General features: G+C 40.2%; 1 protein-coding gene across 5 annotated transcripts in view; it reads right to left on the bottom strand.

Moving 5' to 3' along the window:
- The window catches only part of LRIG2 (leucine rich repeats and immunoglobulin like domains 2), a 163,437-nt gene that overhangs the window by 51,439 nt on the left and 94,085 nt on the right, over window positions 1-17,913 (bottom strand). For 2 of the 5 annotated variants that reach the window (XM_042953467.1, XM_042953468.1), the window contains one exon: window positions 16,287-16,355. In XM_042953467.1, coding sequence (XP_042809401.1) covers window positions 16,287-16,330 — 44 coding nt within the window. In that variant the 5' untranslated portion in view covers window positions 16,331-16,355. Of the gene's footprint in view, window positions 1-8,466; window positions 10,311-11,811; window positions 12,243-16,286; window positions 16,356-17,913 lie in introns of those variants that run through there. The other 3 variants (XM_042953472.1, XM_042953466.1, XM_042953471.1) reach the window with 3 other exon arrangements.

Below are 17,913 nucleotides of genomic sequence, written 5' to 3'. Positions count from 1 at the left end.
ATTAATATTGAAGGGTGGATTTACACGACTTGTTTTACAGTAATAGATAGAAGAAACATCTGCCAGGCATATCTCCCTAATACAATCAGGAAAAAGCCTGTTCAAACACACCAATCAATTCTCTCACAAACTTTTACCTGACATTCCTACCTATAGTCTCCGTTAGGACCTTATTAATGGGTTTTGGTTTTACAATACTAGGAAAAGTGTTTCCCAAGCCAGAAATAACTCATTCCCATAAAACATTCAGGTAAAGGAGACACAACTTCTTTACAAAAAGCCTTGTTTAAACTTCCCAACTTCCATAATCCTATCAACCCTTGCATGGTTTTGTTCTCTCAACAGCATCAAGGCTTTATCAATGGGTTTTGGTATTTGGTACCACAGTACAAGAAGTTCCCGTATCAAGGTATCCTGGGAACTTTTCTTCCCCACCTCCTGATCATTTTACTCACTCTTGTGCAAAAGGCGTTGGGTCTTGCCCAGGGGTTAAGCCAAAGGACCCTGACCCTTTGTCAATTTAATCTATCTAACCAATGCCCCAAGCAATTGCTGGTCACATTACTCACTATAATCTCTGCATTCAGATTTTTAAATTTCTCCAAACTGGGGAAAACAGAAAAGACTTGTTTGGGGCCCTTAAATGTTGGGGAGACCAGAAAGATGTCCCTTTAGGACTTTAGGTAGTATTGTACTAAAAACTTTGTTTTAACCCCATCAGTTGTCTGTTTTATTAATCCCACTTTTTTAAAGATTTATTTAACTAATTTCTACACCCAACATGGGGCTCAAACTCACAATCCTGAGATCAAGAATTGCACACTCTTTCTACTGAGCCAGCCAGGCACCCCCATCCCATTTCTTAATAACCATCTAAAGCTTTCCATTCTGATGGATTGAGTCTGTGATTCTTCCCTTTCTTTTTCCTTTGTTTTGCTCCAAATGGTATTTGCTTTATTCGCCTTTTTTCTTAAAAACTATTTAAAACTTTCCACCTTGGGGGTGTGTGGATGGCTCAGTCAGTTAAACGTCCAACTCTCAATCTCAGCTCAGGTTTCAATCTCAGGATCATGAGTTCAAGCCCTGCACTGAGCTCCATGAGGACCATGGGGTCTACTTAGCAATAAGATAAAATTTTCCACCTTGCTAAGACCAGTCAGTCCCTCAGCTCTCTCCTTTGCCTTTCCTCGTTCTTTTGTTAATTAACCTAATGGTTTTTTAACATCTATAAAACCTGAGAGGGGAAGCTGAAAGAGCAAATACACAAGGCTTCCTCAAGTGTTCCTAGGTTTTGCAGCAGTTAAGGTGATATGGGGTATTCATGTAAGAGTTCTCCAGGGCGCCTAGGTGATTGTCAGCTGAGTTTCTAACTGCTGACTTCAGCTCAGGTCATGATGCCAGGATTGTGGGATATAGGCCCGCACTGGGCTCCACACTGAGCATGACGCCTGCTTAAGATTCTCTCTCTCCCTCTGCCCCTCTCACCCGCTCACGTGCTTGCTCTCTCAAAAAAAAAAAAAAAAAAGAGAGAGACTTTCCCTTAGCCACAACATTCACTATCAACTGAGTGACAGACATATTCAGCAGATGAATTATCCCAATTATTATAAAGATAATCCCACATAGCTTGTATATGAAACATACCATCTGCTTCATAGGGGATGTTCCACTTGGCATTTACAAGGCAAGGTGGGCAGTCCCCACTCTCAGGATAAATAAGACATTACACTGGCTTTTATCCAGTCCACCAAGCTGGCTGTTCCCTCGGGAATAACCTCCTTTGTGTCTGGATCACAAATACCTATCTGTGATTGTTCCATAGTGAGCTGTAGATCCTATCCTGAACCCAAACATGGTCTTCCACACTGCAGCATTTAAAATCAGAAACTACACCTAAGTTAATTACACTCACAATCCACTTTAATAAAGGTTGTTCAGGAAGCTAGTGTTACTGATCCACAAAATAAAAACAACTCCTCATACAATATTCCCCGGTTTCAATAGTTTCCTGGCTTTGACCTCCCCCTACACCAACAGCCTTCTTGGTGACCAGAGGTCTTAGAGGTACTTTTTGTTGTCTTTGCATAATTTTTCCCCTGGGGGACAGCTTTGAGGCTAGTAACCAAAACTCAGACTCGCTGAAATCTGACCTCGGTTTAGCATCAAGGTCTGACCCAGAATTCTAATTTCATTTTAGCTATTACAAATAACCATAACCAAAGGACTAAACATTTCACTTTTTCCTTATTAGCATCTATTTCCTTACACATCCAGTGAACCAAAGTGCTGGGAAACGGATCTATCTCTAAATTCCATTTGTAACTTTTACTTTGAATATCTGGGAGCACCACAACCTCTGCTCCATACCACAGGTGGACACAAAGCCACCTGGGAATCAACGGTTCTACATTCCCCATCCTTTTGCCCTTTCTCTTCCCAAACCAGATTTCCAGAAGCCAGGGCCATTCTAGTAAATCTCACTTCTGTGACACCAATGTCTAAGAAGAACTCACTGTGTTAAAAGGAAAAATATTCAACAACACTTGTTAACACCTCGTGAGGAAGACTTTATTCAAGGTAGTGCAGGTTATCTCTTCAGGTACAGGGACTACTGCAATGACATTTTACAGTGACAGGAGACTGGGCTCAACTCCAAATACTGCATGGGCAAGTGGGAATTTATAGCTAAGGAGCAGGGTAGTCAGCCATTATCAGTGGATGGAAAATCACTAAGAGGAAAAACAGGGATAAGGTAGGTGCTGGATAAATAGACCTAACTGCTTATTGCTGAAGATAAGCCAGAGAGATGAGACATCACCTGGAGGATGTCAGAAGACAAGGAACCTTATCACGTATCAAGGATAATCAGGTATCAAGGGTGAGGGCTTCTTGCTAAAATGACTTAGCAGGGCTCTTGTTAAAACTGCATTTTACAAGGACATAAACAAATGAGCCCAGAAGATGGTTCAGGAGTCTAAAATTTGGCCAAGCAAAGAATCTCTGTCCCCTCTCTTGTTCAAAAAGAGGCATTCTCTCTTTCCTCTGAACAACAGAAGTCTATTTTTTTATTCAGTAGCCTTTTGTTCATTAAGGAACAAGTGAAGTTTCTGTTGGGACCTGGAATTAGAGGGTATCTATCTGCTCAATGATGCTAGTAGTCAGGCATTTAACGAGGGGAGTTTTCTACGAAAACACAGAAAAACAAAAAAATAATAGATTAGAAACCTAGTTTCTGAGTCCAGAGGTTAGCGAGTTGAGATTTTCCCACTTGAGCTCGAAACAACTTTAAATGGAAGAGTGAAGGTGGCAATAACCATCTGAAGAATTTTCCTAGTTTGCAGTCTGAATGTCTCTGATGATGGCATTTGGTGTTCCGGTCAACCTTTGAATGGTCCGTACAGCAGGAGGCACAGAAGTGCCCATGTATGATATGCGGTAGTAATTTTTTTTTTTTTTTTTAAGTTTATTTCAAGGACCCAGCTTCAGCTTGCAGGATTTCAGGAAAAGGGCAGTTTTAGTTCTCAGTGATACCAAGTCAGGAGGGTGGGAGAAAAACTGGAAACATTAGTTTGGAAAATTATAGCCAGATACTGCAGGAAACCAGAGTTGAGTATTTGGTAAGGACTTGCAAAATGTGCAAGACAGAACCCACAAGGGGTTTTGCACTGAATCAAAAAAAATAAAATAAAATTTCTATGGTCAACCTTTTAATTCTTCCTTACCTAAGAATTCCGGTCTCGTTAGATTTGTCCTGATTATTTTACATAGGTGCACCAAGAATAGTGACTGACCACACAACCTCTTTCTGAGTTTGCTTTGCTGGAACTTTTCATAAGGAAATCTAAGATTAAACATTTAAAAGCCTCTCGAGGTTAGGAAGCCAATCCAGGAAGTAGCCACCAGACTTTATCTTCCCATACCTATAGACAGGAGTAAATTCCTCTTTCCTTGAGGTCCCCAAGATATCCTGAGACTCCTCGGCCTGCAAGGAAGTGACCATTCTTACCTGTAAGGCTGGGCACCCTGTAAGCCAGGTACCAGGCCAGTCTTCCCAAGAGCACTGGCTCCATGAAGACAACCTTAGTCCCTTAAACCAGATTCTATCCATGTGACTCTCAAATATAATATTCCAGTCAAAACCTTGGTAATAAAACCAATGTTTCCAATTATATCTTGTTACAAGAACAAATTCTTATTCACCTTACACAAGTAACTACAGTATCGTGAAAGTAAGAGTATTCACTACAAGTTTCCAAATTCCAGAGGAATAAGGAGAAAAAGTAATTGTTTCATCTTTGTTCACAAAGGTATAATCAGATTGTTGTAAGCTGCAGACAGCTTAAGAGGAAAAAAAGTTCTTTAAATCTGAAAAACATTACAGAAGTAGTACTGTTTCAAAGAGTCATAATAACCATCTTCATCAGGTCATTCAGTCCCACGTAATTCTTATTCTGCTTGATCTTGGGTTAGCAGTTTTATGACTCCATCAGCTTCTTCACTGGTTCTGGAAACTCAGTCCAATACATGATCTTAAAATTATTCAACCGATACCATTATGGAGCATTCTTGCCTGTCGCCTACTGGAAGTGCTCTCAGAGAGGAAGGAGAGTAAAACAACAACTTGTCACACAGTATTTTAACATACTAACTGGACACCAACTGTGAACCTCAAACATTCCTGGTATGCCAATATTAGTAACATGGATCCATACACAAATAACCTAAGAAGGTTTGTCATCATTTCTTATTTGACAATGTTTCCCATGTAATTATCTAACATTGCAAATAAACCTAATTAGTTTAAATCTCTCTTTTATAGGGTGAGCAACAAATCCCTTGAAAATTTTCAGAGACCTCTGGAATATCTCAAAGTTAGTTTGAGATCAAAGAAAAGTCCATTTAGGGGGCTCGTGGGTGGCTCAGTCGGTTGAGAGTCCGACTTCGGCTCAGGTCATGATCTCACAGTTTCAGGAGTTCGAGACCCACATCAGGCTCTCTGCTGTCGGCATGGACCATGCTTCAGATCCTCTTTCTCCCTTTCTCTCTGCCCCTCCCCTGTCTCTCCCTGTCTCTCTCTCAAAAATAAACAAATATTTTTTTAAATTCCATTTAGAATTTGATTTGGGAAGATGTCAAAAAATGTCTAATGTTTTAAACACTTTAGATAACAGGTCACTGTGAATAATACTTATTCACTTAAAGTGGCAATTAAAAGATTTCAAAGGCAAATATAGGAAGCTACGTAGTTGGAAAAAAATTTTTAGTTTTTGTAATACTGATAAGTCTCAATTTTTTAAAGTAATCAAAAACCTGATAAGCACAAGAAGCACAGAAAATCATTTTAATTGGACTTTAATTGGATTTTTAATTAAAATCTTTGTTTCCTAGGCAAATTACATAACAGGTGAAGGAAAATCTTTTTATAGTTTCTTAATAAGAGTAGATCAATAATCCAAGAAAACTTTGACATTCTAGCTTTATATCAGTAATAAACCTATTTTATTTAACCTTAGCAACTTGAGCACACATTAAAATTCCTGTTCTGCAAATCTATAACCATTTTTCTAATATCCATTCAGCTTTTGTTCTATATTTTTGCTTTTTTCTTACTGTGGAACAACCAGTCTGCCTTAGAATAAAATTACTTTTTTTCCCTAAACAAAAACACATTCTTCATACCTTGCATACCCTGCATACAAAGTTGTTTTGCTTTATTCTTACAGTTTCTAGTAGTTCTACCTACATGTACTGATCACAAGTTTTAACCATTAATAATCTTTCTTTTACAGAGAAAACTATGAAGTAGACAAGTACGGTCATATATCAGTATTCTGTAGATTAGAAAATTTATGAATATACATTTTCGCAATTGCTAGAAGCATGATTCCTCACAATATAATTTTTCAATGTGGCAAGCAACAGGTTTACTTAGAGATCCAAGTATCTTAGTTTCTATACCACATAGAAACAAGATACCAAAAATACAAACCCAAACTTAGGTTCAGTAATGAACGTCTCAACAGTTTATCTTACTTAGAAATGACCTACATTTATTTTAGGCAGATAGTAACACCAAACTAAACTAGCTATCATCTCAAGCTATTTCCCTATTAACTATTTTTATAACATATGCATGGAAGGCAAGCATCACAAAAGTAAAAAACCGAGAAAGATTAAATACACGGTCTGTCCCCCCACCTTTTTTTTTTTTAACTGCAGTGCTTAACATATATCAAGCAGTTCATTTTTATTTTATGTTTTATTCTTAGTTTGGAATTATAATTTTATAATCTTAAATACCTAGTAGAGATTACATAAGCTTCACTAGTAAGCTTAGGTAGAAGACAAATTATTTTCTGTATTATATTTAATGCTGACAACTCTGAAGACATGCCTGTTTTTATTTTACCAACGATTTTCAAAATAGCTTTATTTACAAAAAAAAAAATTATCCCAAATCATGTGAACTTAATTCAGGAATACTTAATTTGTATAACTGCCCACTTATCTCTAAGGCAGCTTGAATAGAGCTCCTTTTTAAGGGATTTTATAAAGTAATTTGGTAATACCATCCAAAGGTGTAAAAAATACAACACATCTACAAGATACATACATACATATATACACGTAAACACACATACATACAGACACAAATAGAGAGCTATTGTTTTCAATCTAAAATTTTAGCCATGTGTTAGTAAAACATAGTAATACAAATTCACTGGTTTATATAAAATAATTAGTTCTTGCCTTTTCTCCACTATTTTTTTTTAATTTTTTTGTTTATTTATTTTTGAGAGAGAGAGGGAGAGAGAGCGCACTCATGCGGGAGTGAGGGCCAGAGAGAGAGGGAGACACAGGATCCGAAGCAGGCTCTAGGCTCTGCGCTGTCAGCACAGAGCCTGACGCAGGGCTCGAACTCATAAACCGTGAGATCATGACCTAAGCCATGCTCAGATGCTTAACCAACTGAGCAACTCAGGTGCCCACCACTTTCTATTTTAATACAAATTGTGTTTCTGGAAAATGTCAGGCCATATTAATGTTACTTGTTTACCAATTGTGTAAAGACCACCTTTAACATTTTCCCTTGCAGGCACCTGGGTGGCTCAGTGAGTTAAACATCCAACTTCGGCTCAAGTCATGACCTCATGTTTGTGAGTTTAAGCCCCTCATCAGGCTCTGCGCTGAAGCTCGGAGCCTACTTTGGACTTTCTGTCTCTCTCTCTCTCTCTCTCTGCCCTACCCCCGCAAGTGCGTGCTCTCTCTCAAAAATAAATAAACATTTTAAAAGAAAAAAAAAAAAAAAAAGACCTTCCCTTGCACTGATATGTAATTTTATGGCGGCTGTGGACCAAATTTCAAGTGGGTGACCAAGGAAGACTTCCGGCAGCTGTCTGGATATCTCCAAAACCCATCCAACTGGCCAATTTCCAGTCTATTTCCAATTAGTCTTTTTCCTTTTCAGCTCAAGTAGTTGCTTTTGGGGGCCCCTAAGTCCCCTGAGAGTCCCCAGTGGAGGGCAAGGGGCCCAAAGTTCAAGTGACTATAAAGACTGAAGTGGAAAAAGTTCTGACGGGCGTAGAGAGGGAGGAAGGAATTTGGAAGGGGATCTAAGAAAGGATTCAATGGAACTGGAGGGAAGACTGAAGGTGGTAAAAGGAAGAAGGAGGAGCAACAATGGGAAGGGAAAGCTCTTTGAAAAGCCATTCTGGGGGCGCCTGGGTGGCTCAGTTGGTTAAGCGTCCGACTTCGGCTCAGGTCATGATCTCACAGTTCGTGAGTTCGAGCCCCACGTTGGGCTCTGTGCTGACAGCTCAGAGCCTGGAGCCTGCTTCACATTCTGTGTCTCCCTCTCTCTCTGCCCCTTCCCTGCTCACGCTGTGTCTCTCTCTGTCTCAAAAATAAATAAAACATTAAAAAAAAAAATTCAAAAAAAAAAAAGAAAAGCCATTCTGGGGCTCAAAAGAGGCCAATGAAGTTCTGTATTATTCTCAGCAAAAGCATGCCAACAGGAATGGAAGTAGACAGCACTGGCAAAAAACATAGTTAGTAGGGGTTCAAGAAGAGTATTTGAGTCAACTGAGAAGTTCCCACAGAAGAGGCAGGATCCAACAAAGAAAATTATGAGGTGTTATAGTGAGCCAGGAAGACAGACTTCCAGTGCAAGGAGTTAAGGAAAAGAAAAAAAAGATTTCCAGTCTAGAGAATCAGAGAATAATCCTCATTCAGGGAAAAAAGAGCCAGGAATAAGAGATTTACAGACTGATAGGCAGCTTTCAAACGAAGAAGCCTAGGACTCTAACCTAGCTTCTTACAAACAGCTGTTTGCCTGGTACTCTAACTGAGCCTCTTACAGGGGACAAACATGGGACTCTAACCCAGTCTCCAGCCTGTGTTTATCTGGGACTCTATCCCATTTTCTAGGGTATACTCAGACTGTTAAGAATCAAAATCTGTCCTTACCAGCTTCCACGGACATTTGTCCGGAGCAATGGTTCAGGAGTCGGACTCACCAATGGATCCCCGATCAATCAGTCAGGAGTGAAGATAAAGCTTTCAAAGGTACACACTTAGGGTCCTGGGTGAGAGGTCTGGGGGTCCAATGATGAATCTGATCCTATCCAGTTTGTGGCACCAAAACTGTTAAAAGGAAAAAAATATTCAATGATACTTGTTGAAACATGGTAAGGAAGACTTTGGGGGATGGTGAGGCTATGAAATTTTGTAGTAGGGGAAGGAGATTGGACTCAACCCTGAACACTGCATGGGCAAGAGGAATCTTATAGCTAAGGTGAAGGGTGGAGTCAATGAATGGAAAACTATTAAGAGGAAACATGAGGGGCCGGGGGGCTCCAACAGGATTCTTGCTGAAGATAGGCCAGGGCATTCAGACATCACCTTTACGATGGTGTAGAAGGAGGAACCCAATTAGGTATCAAGGGGGAGTGCTTCTTGCTAAACTGACTTAGCAACGTTCTTGCTAAAACCACATTTTACAAGGATGTATACATATGGCCTAGGAAAGGTTCAGAAGCCTGACTAAAGCCTCAAGTGAAGAGCTTTTGTCACCTGTTTCTTCCTTTTATTCCACATATAATACTCCTGACACCAGACATGTGGGGTTTTTTTCTCCCACACCAACCAATTCTAGACACCAGCTGCAATTCAATTCAATTCTGACACTAACCAGAGTTACAGACCTCATGACCTAAGAGCTCAGTCTCATAAGACTGTCCCCCACTTCAGACACCAATCACAAGAAGTGGGTCTCCATGTTACCTACAACTTGTCTGACTTGGTTACAATTGGGAGGTTCCCAAGACCCCCTCATTGATTGAATCACTTGCTAGAACAGTTCACAGAACTTAGGAAAACACTTACTTACGTTTACTGGTTTATTACATAAGAAAGGATATGGTAAAGAACACAGATGAACAGCCAGACGAGATACATAAGGTGAGATCTGGAAGGGTCTGGCACAGGAGTTTCTGTCCCTGTAAAGTTGGGGTGTGCCACTCTCTCAGCATGTAGACATGTTCACCATCCTAGAAGCTCTTCAAAGTCCACACTTTTGGGATTTTACGAAGGCTTAATCATACAGGCGCAAGCAATTATTAAGCCCCTCTCCCCTTCCAGGAGAATGGGGACAGGGCTGAAAGTTCCAAGCTTCTAATCATGGCTTGGTCTTTCTGGGGACTGACCCCATCTATCCAGGAACTTACCAAGAGTCACCTCATTAAGCCAAAAGACACTCCTATCACCCAGGAAATACCAAGGGATTTAGGAGCCCTGTGTCAGGAATTAGTCAAAGACCTAAGGGTTAGAACAGAAGATGCTTGTAGAGCTCTTGTCATTTAGCAAATTACAAGAGTTTCAGGAACTCTGTACTAGGGACCAGGGACAGATACATGCATATTTCAAAAACCAAGATTAATGGATTTCATCTATAATCTTTTTGATGATGGCCACAAGTTTCAGCATTTGAGTCTGAATCACTTATGTATTTACAGCATTATGTCTACTTTGAACATTCAAAATTACATTAAAAAAAAACCCATGTGTACCTGGTGGTTTTATAGCTGAAAGCAATTACTGAAGATGTTACATTTCTCAGTTTAAAACAGCACAATGCCATCTTTTAATATTCCAAGAGCTGTTCTGCTAATGTAAGACTTCCATCCAATTACACTTCTACAACAGAATTGCTCTCCAAGGCATTTTACTTCAACTGAAAATGTCAATTTCATTATAGGACATTTAAAATTTGGGGATGTCATTTGGCTTTAGCAAATTTGTCTAGATTACACAGAAATCAAACCCAAACACAAACTAATTGTACCTTACATAAAACTATTCCTAATTATTGTTTACCTACCAATGGAGAATCTTAAAAGTAAGCCACATTTTTTTCAATTACAGCTAAATAAAGTTGTGCTGGTTTTAAACCTGCACCAGATAATCAGGTAGCTGTTCCAAGAATTTCTTAGAAAGAGGCACTTGCCGCATTACAAAAATGCTGTGCTAGGTTCAATTCAGATTATGCTGCTCACCAATATCAATTTTTAAATTTAATCTGGGTCAACAGAACCAGAATTAGCTACAGATGCCACTATCATAAAAACAACAGAAACATCTTATTTTATGACAGGTCTACGCTACTACGACATTTGGTTATTTAAGTTACCTTAGTTTTCTCAAAGAATTCCTGAAATAGCTTTCCTTCCTATCTATCTTAACCTATTTGTAAATGTCTAATTACTCTAAACAGCAGCAGAGAGATCTATTTGTATTCTACTTCCAAGGAAAATCCAAATAGTCCCTCATATTTTAATTGCACCTCTAACTATACTTTTTTGTAACACTCCTTTTAGAGACTATTTTAGACTCTATTAGAAGTCTGTCAATTAATAAATTCGGTGCTCAGTTAGCAGCAGAGAAATAACTGTATGTTAGTGGTTAAGAAACCCCGTAATTGCAGCATTTAATACCTACTGTTGCTCCTAATGCCACCAGGCTGACTCAGACTAATGAGCTCTCCAGGTGCCACTGTCTAACACAGGCCTGTCAAGATGAGCACTCAGCAGTGGAGTCTCCAGAAGAATTAATCCAATCACTGTACTTGTTTGTCACGCATAAACAAAGAGAACTGATTTTTAGGTTCTTTGCCACAAAGAAATGCACTGAAAACAATTAAAGTAACACATGATTAAGGAAAGAATACTCCTTCCCTTCTTTACAGTGAATCCTGAATTAGATTTTAAAAATGCTACTTATAAAGGTATTTGCTCAAAGTATTGGATCTCCTAAGCCATGATGTTTTAACCCTGTTAAGTATCAAAACTATGGCACCAAATGTGCAAATGCGAACTAGGGACAAAAGGACCGTTCTTATGTCATTGGCGATCGTCGTTATCAAATCACGTACCTGGGGAGCATTCAAGTTGAGTTACACACTGGATGATGCAGCCCAAAGTGGGCGAGGATCCCCAACCATCCAGAGTCAAGGTCGGTGCCCAGGTCCAGTGAGCCCTTAACAATATCCCCTTTCCAACTCCTCCCCAGTGCAGGAATCACAAACTCCCTGGCCCCAAGAATCTTAACCCTGGTTTTCGTGCTAATTTTCATAACCTTAACTCCAGGGTTTTTAGGCTCCCACACCACCTCAAAAAAAGTTCACAACAGTATAATGGCATTTTTCTTCAGTACTTCAATTCGCAACCGCGACCTTCATCCAACTGTGTCTCCCTCCTGTCCCCTTGGAGAGGGAGCTCCCTTTCTTTTGGATCCCCGCCCGGCAACTCTACTCACAGGCTGGCAGTGTCGGGGGGCAGCGGGCTCGACAGCGCCCTCCAGCTCGGCGCTGGTAGTTTCCTGCGACTGCAGTCCAGCAGAGGGATGCGGCAGGAGCAGGGCGCGGGGCAGAGACCTGCCCGAGCGGCCGGCAGCAAAAGGAGGACAACCTGGGCGAGGAAGAGGAGCCGGGAAAGTGGTCCGGACCGACAATCCAGCAGCGGCTCCTCCCGGACGCCTTGGGGCGCCGGCGCCATTTTCCCCCCGACCTGGACCCAGCCGAGAAGAACCGCCAGCTAGAAGAGACAGCTTGGCGGAGACGTTTGGTGGCTACGCTGCCACCCCAGGGCCCGGCTGTCGCCTGTACCCTCTAAAGGGAAAAGAGGGGCGGATACGGCGCAGCAGTGGGGGCGGCGGCCGAGGACACACGGCTGAAGCCCTACGGACAACGCTCCTCCGCCCCGCCCCGCGACGCAACGTCTTCACGCACAAGAGCCAACCAATCGGGGCCACACAAAGAGGTCGCGTCGGGGGCGGGACTCCGCGAGGAGGTGGAGCCAGTGACTGGGAGTTTCTTAAGGACGACTTTAAGGTGTCCGTCACTTTGCAGCGCCTCACTGGGGTTCCGCCGCTGGTCCTCCACTGGAGGGCGCAGTGGCTCCTTAAGAGGAAGAGCGGCTAAAGCTCTGCGAGTCCCAAGTCCTGATTTGAGGGATATCTACTATAGTAATAGAAAAGGATCTTTTTTCTGGACTCCAAGGGGAATGATACAAGGGCTACCTTCCAACTTGCGAGCACTGAAAGGGCCCCGGAACTTCCACCTGGCATTGGCCTCCAGAGCCCAGCTGGGGCCACCACTGCCCGCTCCTGCTTGTCTGCAGCTCCTGCAGTCCTGCAAGTGGGCGGCAACTCCTTTTAACTCGAAGCGTGTTATCACTACTGGTTGCTGGACCCCTAAGCTGCTGAAGGCAGAGGCCCTGTTTATTCATCTGTGTACCTCCAGCTTCTGTTTTGCTTGGAGTTTAAGAAATGTTGATGGGACTGCACCTGCAAGGCATGTCTCTAAGGAAAATACTCTTCTGTTTCAGCGAAGCTGTCCTATATCCTCACATTCAGAAAAGCAAGTCTGTGTGTCTGTGTGTGTGTCTCTCTCCCTGCCTCTCCCCCACTCGTGCTTGCTCTCTTTCTCTCTCAAAAATAAATAAATGTTAAAAAAAAAAAAAAAGGAAAAATTCAACTGAGTAAATTTGAAGGTCTAGTTGGCTTTATACAACATTCATGAACGAGGATGCATCCCACCTAGGAAGTTAAAAAGAGCTCTGAGAAGCTGTACAAAATGGAAGGCTTTGTAGGCAGAAGTTAGCAGAAAAAGGAAGTTTCTAGCAAAAGGTCACCCTCCTTTAGGGGGAAACTGGGATCTAACAGGCACATTACCTCACTAGTGCTGACCAGGTAATTCCAGACTGACTGATTAAAAGTCACAGTCCTGGGAGAGGTTGAAACTGAAATTAGGCTAGGTATTTAATCTTAGTTTGCTGATATGGGGCTTAGCACAAGTGACTCCATTTTGGATTTGTTATTTCTATTTCAATACCAGTTATCTGGAGACAGAGGCAGGCTGGCATTATTATAGGTTTTCTGACTTTTACGAATTAAAAGACTGAGCAGGTTAAAAAAAAAAAAAAAGGCAGAATGCCTAGGTCATACTGTTGCCTTAGAAAGTAACTGAAATCAATCTTTCCATGGCAGGTTTGGAGTCACAACTATGCTTTTAAAACGCTTTTTCCATTTTTAAAATTGAAATATTTCTTGGAATCAAAGACATATCCATTGCTCCAATCTAAACTAAACTTTTAAAACCAAGACAGCAGGGTGAAACTCACTCTTAGTCTCCCTTCCCTGGCTGTTGAACATGCTTCACAACCTCCACTAAGAAATTGGGCATAGGCAGGAGTATCTTAGTACCTCTCTGGATTATAGTTTCAGAGCTTCTCTTCGGGCATGATAGAAAATCATGCTCTCTATCCTGTGTCCCCTCCAATAAATTGTACAGGTTACACCATCCAGGAGTCCCTCCCAGCCCTTAATTCCTCCTGCACATTATTTTTTACCATTCTTATATAGCACATATGTGCATCTTATATACCTCTGTATTCCCCATACAGGCTAGCACAGTACCTGGCATATAATAGACACTCAATAAATGTATGATATGTGAATAGATGATGACATTATTTTACTCCCTACTTGATAAAATGACCTAAATTTTTTTCTTTTTAAACTTTTAGTATGGAGGCGCCAGGGTGGCTCAGTTGGGTGAGCGTCCAACTCTTGACTTCTGCTCAGGTCATGATCTCATGGTTGGTGAGTTTGAGTCCCACATCAGGCTCTGTGCTGATGGTGTGGAGCCTGCTTGGGATTCTCTTTCTCCCCCTCTCTCTCTGCCCCTTCCCCACTCTCTCTCTCTCTTTCAAAATAAATAAACTTAAAAAAAAGCTTTTAGTATGAATTTTTACTTTACAGCAATAAAAAGAATCATAGAATAAGCCCATATGCCCAACTTTACTAAATATGTTTTTAATAAAGTTTAATGACCTGTTTCTCATTAACAATGGAATAAAGAGTTTTTATATTTATTGTCCTAAAACTGTCTAATTAATCCTTGGGTGCCAAGTACCTGAGCAGAGTTTTTAGAATTCAGTGTGCCCATAAGCTAAGAATACCCCAACTCCAGACTCCTAAAGAAAATGGCTCACTTTGGATCCCTTGTTGCAGATGTTTCTATAAACACCAGACTTTTGTATAAACACCATCCCTTAAAATTTAGCTGCCCCATCTCCCCTTATCTCAGGACTTTGCTCTTTGCTAAGTCATAGCTAACTAATCTGGCCAATTCTGTTCTCCTAAACTAGAGATCCCAAAGTTACTCACACTTTCCCCTCTTTCTTTCCTCCCACATCCAGTCAGTCACTGGGCTCTATTGATTTCTCCTAAGGAGTGTCTGAGATCTTTCCCCACCTCTCCATCCACACTACTCTTGTCTCTGTTCAGACTTTTCTCTCTCTATGGGTATTAATGCAATAACTTCTGAACTCATCTCCTGTCCTCCATTTCTCCCCTCTGTCAGAACTATTTTTCCAAAGAATACTGATATAGGTATGTTGTTAGCTTCTCCCTACATAGAAACATTTAAGCCTGGCTGGCTCAGTAAAGCATGTGACTCCTGATCTTGGGGTTGTGAGTTCAAGCCTCACATTGGGTATAGAGATTACTTAAAAATAAAATCTTAAAAAAAAATTTTTTATGTTCCCAATGGTTTTTATTTTGTTTTTGATATTTCCCCCCAATGTTTTATAATGAAAATGGATTATTTCAGAAAACAGGAAAAAATATTTTTTTTAATTAATGACTTCCCATTGACTGTAATATTGAATTCCAAATTCTTGTTTCTACCATTGAAGATTCCACAGTTAGGGCCCAGACTAACTACCTCCCACATTTCCCATTACCTCCTCACCATCTTCTCCATATTCCAGCCACAGGAAATTATTTTCCTTTCATAAATTGGGCCACGCATGTCTATACTTACTTGTACATGCTGTTCCTTCTACAGGTTGTCCTTTCCCACTTTCTCTGGCCAGACATTTCTTACTCTCCTTCTATGTTCTCCCTCTTTAAAGATTTCTCTGACTATTCTAGACATTTAGTGGTTTCCACTTCCATTTTTCAACCACAGTCCATGGCATTCCTCTATATATTCATATATATTAATTACATCCCATTGTGCTGAAAATAACTTTTTCTGGTTGTCCTCCCGCTAAGTAAGAAATCCCCATACTCATTTTATCTCCCTGGTGCTAAGTGCAGTGTCAGGAATATAAGAGATTGTAAATGAATATTTGTTACTGAATAAATTATTGTTAACTTCACTACTTCTCATTATCTACAATAGCCAAATTATGGAAGCAGCCCAAGTGTCCATCTGGAGATGACTGGATGAATAAAATATGATGTGATATTGTCATATGATACACACACACATATATATACATATATAATGTTATTCATCCATAAAAAAGAATGAAATCTTGCCATTTGCAACAACATGGATGGAGCTGGAGAGTATAATGCTAAGCAAAGTAAGTCAGAGAAAGACAAATACCATATGATTTCATTCAAATGTGGAATTTAAGAAACAAAACAAATGAGCAAATGAAAAAAAAAGAGAGAAAGGCAAACCAAGAAGCAGACTCTTAACTACAGAGAACAAACTGATGGTTACCAGAGGAGAGGGGGGAGGGGAATGGGTTAAATACATGATGCGGATTAAGGAGTGCATTTGCTGTGATGAGCACCGGGTGTTGCTTGGAAGTATTGAATCATTACATTGTACGCCTAAAACTAACATTATGTTGTACGTTAAATATACTGGGATTAAAATTAAAAGCTTAATTTTTAAAAAGTGAAATAAAAAACTTCACTGCTTCTCTTACTGAATAAGCACAAATCTATTTAGAATGCATTTGTCTCCTTCCATCTCTTCCTTCCTCTATCTCCTTTTCCTGCAAAAGCAAAGAAGAAATAATAATGATTACTCATTGATGCAAAATATAAAGCCAGAAAAAAACAGATAAATTGAGCTTCATCAACATTAAAAACTTTTGTGTAGCAAAGGATCCTAGCAACAGAGTGAAAAGACAATGTTTGGAATGGGAGAAAGTATTTGTAAATCATGTATCTCATAAAGGGTTAATATCCAGAATGTATAAAGAACTCCTGCAATGCAATAATGCAAAAAAAATTTTTTTTGAAAAATGGGCAAAGGACTTAGATACTTCTCCAAAGAAGATATACAGAGCACCTGGGTGGCTCAGTCGGTTGTGCATCCAACTTCAGCTCAGGTCATAATCTCACCAGTTCGTGGGTTTGAGCTCCGTGTCCGGACTCTGTGCTGACAGCTGAGAGCCTGGAGCTTGCTTCAGATTCTGTGTCTCCCTTTCTCTCTGCCCCTCCCACACTCACGCTCTGTCTCTCTCAAAAATAAAATAAACATTAAAAAAAAACTTTTTTAAAGAAGATATACAATGGTCAATAAGCACATGAAAAAATGCTCAACATTCCTAATCATTAAGGAAATGCAAATCAAAACACAGTGAGATACCACCTCATACCCATCAGGATGGCTATTATAGAGTAAATAATAAATAAAATAAATAACATAAAATAACATAAAATAACATAAATAACATAAAATAACATAAAATAACATAAAATAAAATAAAATAAAATAAAATAAAATAAAATAAAATAAAATAAAATAAATAAAGAGTGATATGAAATTGGAACTCTTGTGCACTGTTGGTGGGAATATAAAATGGTGCAGCTACTATGGAAAATGGTATGGCATTTCCTCAAAAATATAAACAATAGGGGCACTTGGGTGGCTCAGTCGGTTAAGCATCTGACTTTTGATTTTAGCTCAGGTAATGATCTTGCAATTCATGGGTTCAAGCCCCGTGATGGGCTCTGTGCTAACAGCTTGGAGTCTGCTTGGAATTCTCTGTCTCCCTCTCTCTCTGCCCCTTCCCCGCTCTCTCTCTCCCTCTCTCTCTGTCTCAAAAATAAATAAATATTTTTCTGGGTGCCTGGGTGGCTCAGTCAATTAAGCATCTGACTTCGGCTCAGGTCATGATCTCACGGCTTGGGAGTTCGAGCCGTGCGTCAGGCTCTGTGCCAACAGCTAAGAGCTTGGAGCCTGCTTCGGATTCTGTGTCTCCCTCTTCCTTTGTCCCTCCCCTCCTCATGCTCTGTCTCTCTCTGTCTCTCAAAAATAAATAAACATTTAAAAGAAATTTTTTTAATAAATAAATAAATAAGTATTTTTAAAAGAAAAAAGATGATTCTTTAAAAAACAAAAAAAGCAAGGACTTGAAGACATATTTGCACACCCATGGTCATAGCAGCATTATTCACAGTAACCAAAAGGTGGAAGCAACCCAAGTGACCATCAACAGATGAATGGATAAAGAAAATGTATTATATACACTCAATGCAATATTATTCAGCCTTGAAAAGGAAGGGAATTCTGACACATGCTACAACATGGATGAAACTTGAAGA

The sequence above is a fragment of the Panthera leo genome, chromosome C1 (assembly GCF_018350215.1).
Source record: "Panthera leo isolate Ple1 chromosome C1, P.leo_Ple1_pat1.1, whole genome shotgun sequence".
NCBI classification, from domain to species: domain Eukaryota; kingdom Metazoa; phylum Chordata; class Mammalia; order Carnivora; family Felidae; genus Panthera; species Panthera leo.
This window is presented reverse-complemented; position numbering and strand designations above follow the sequence as displayed.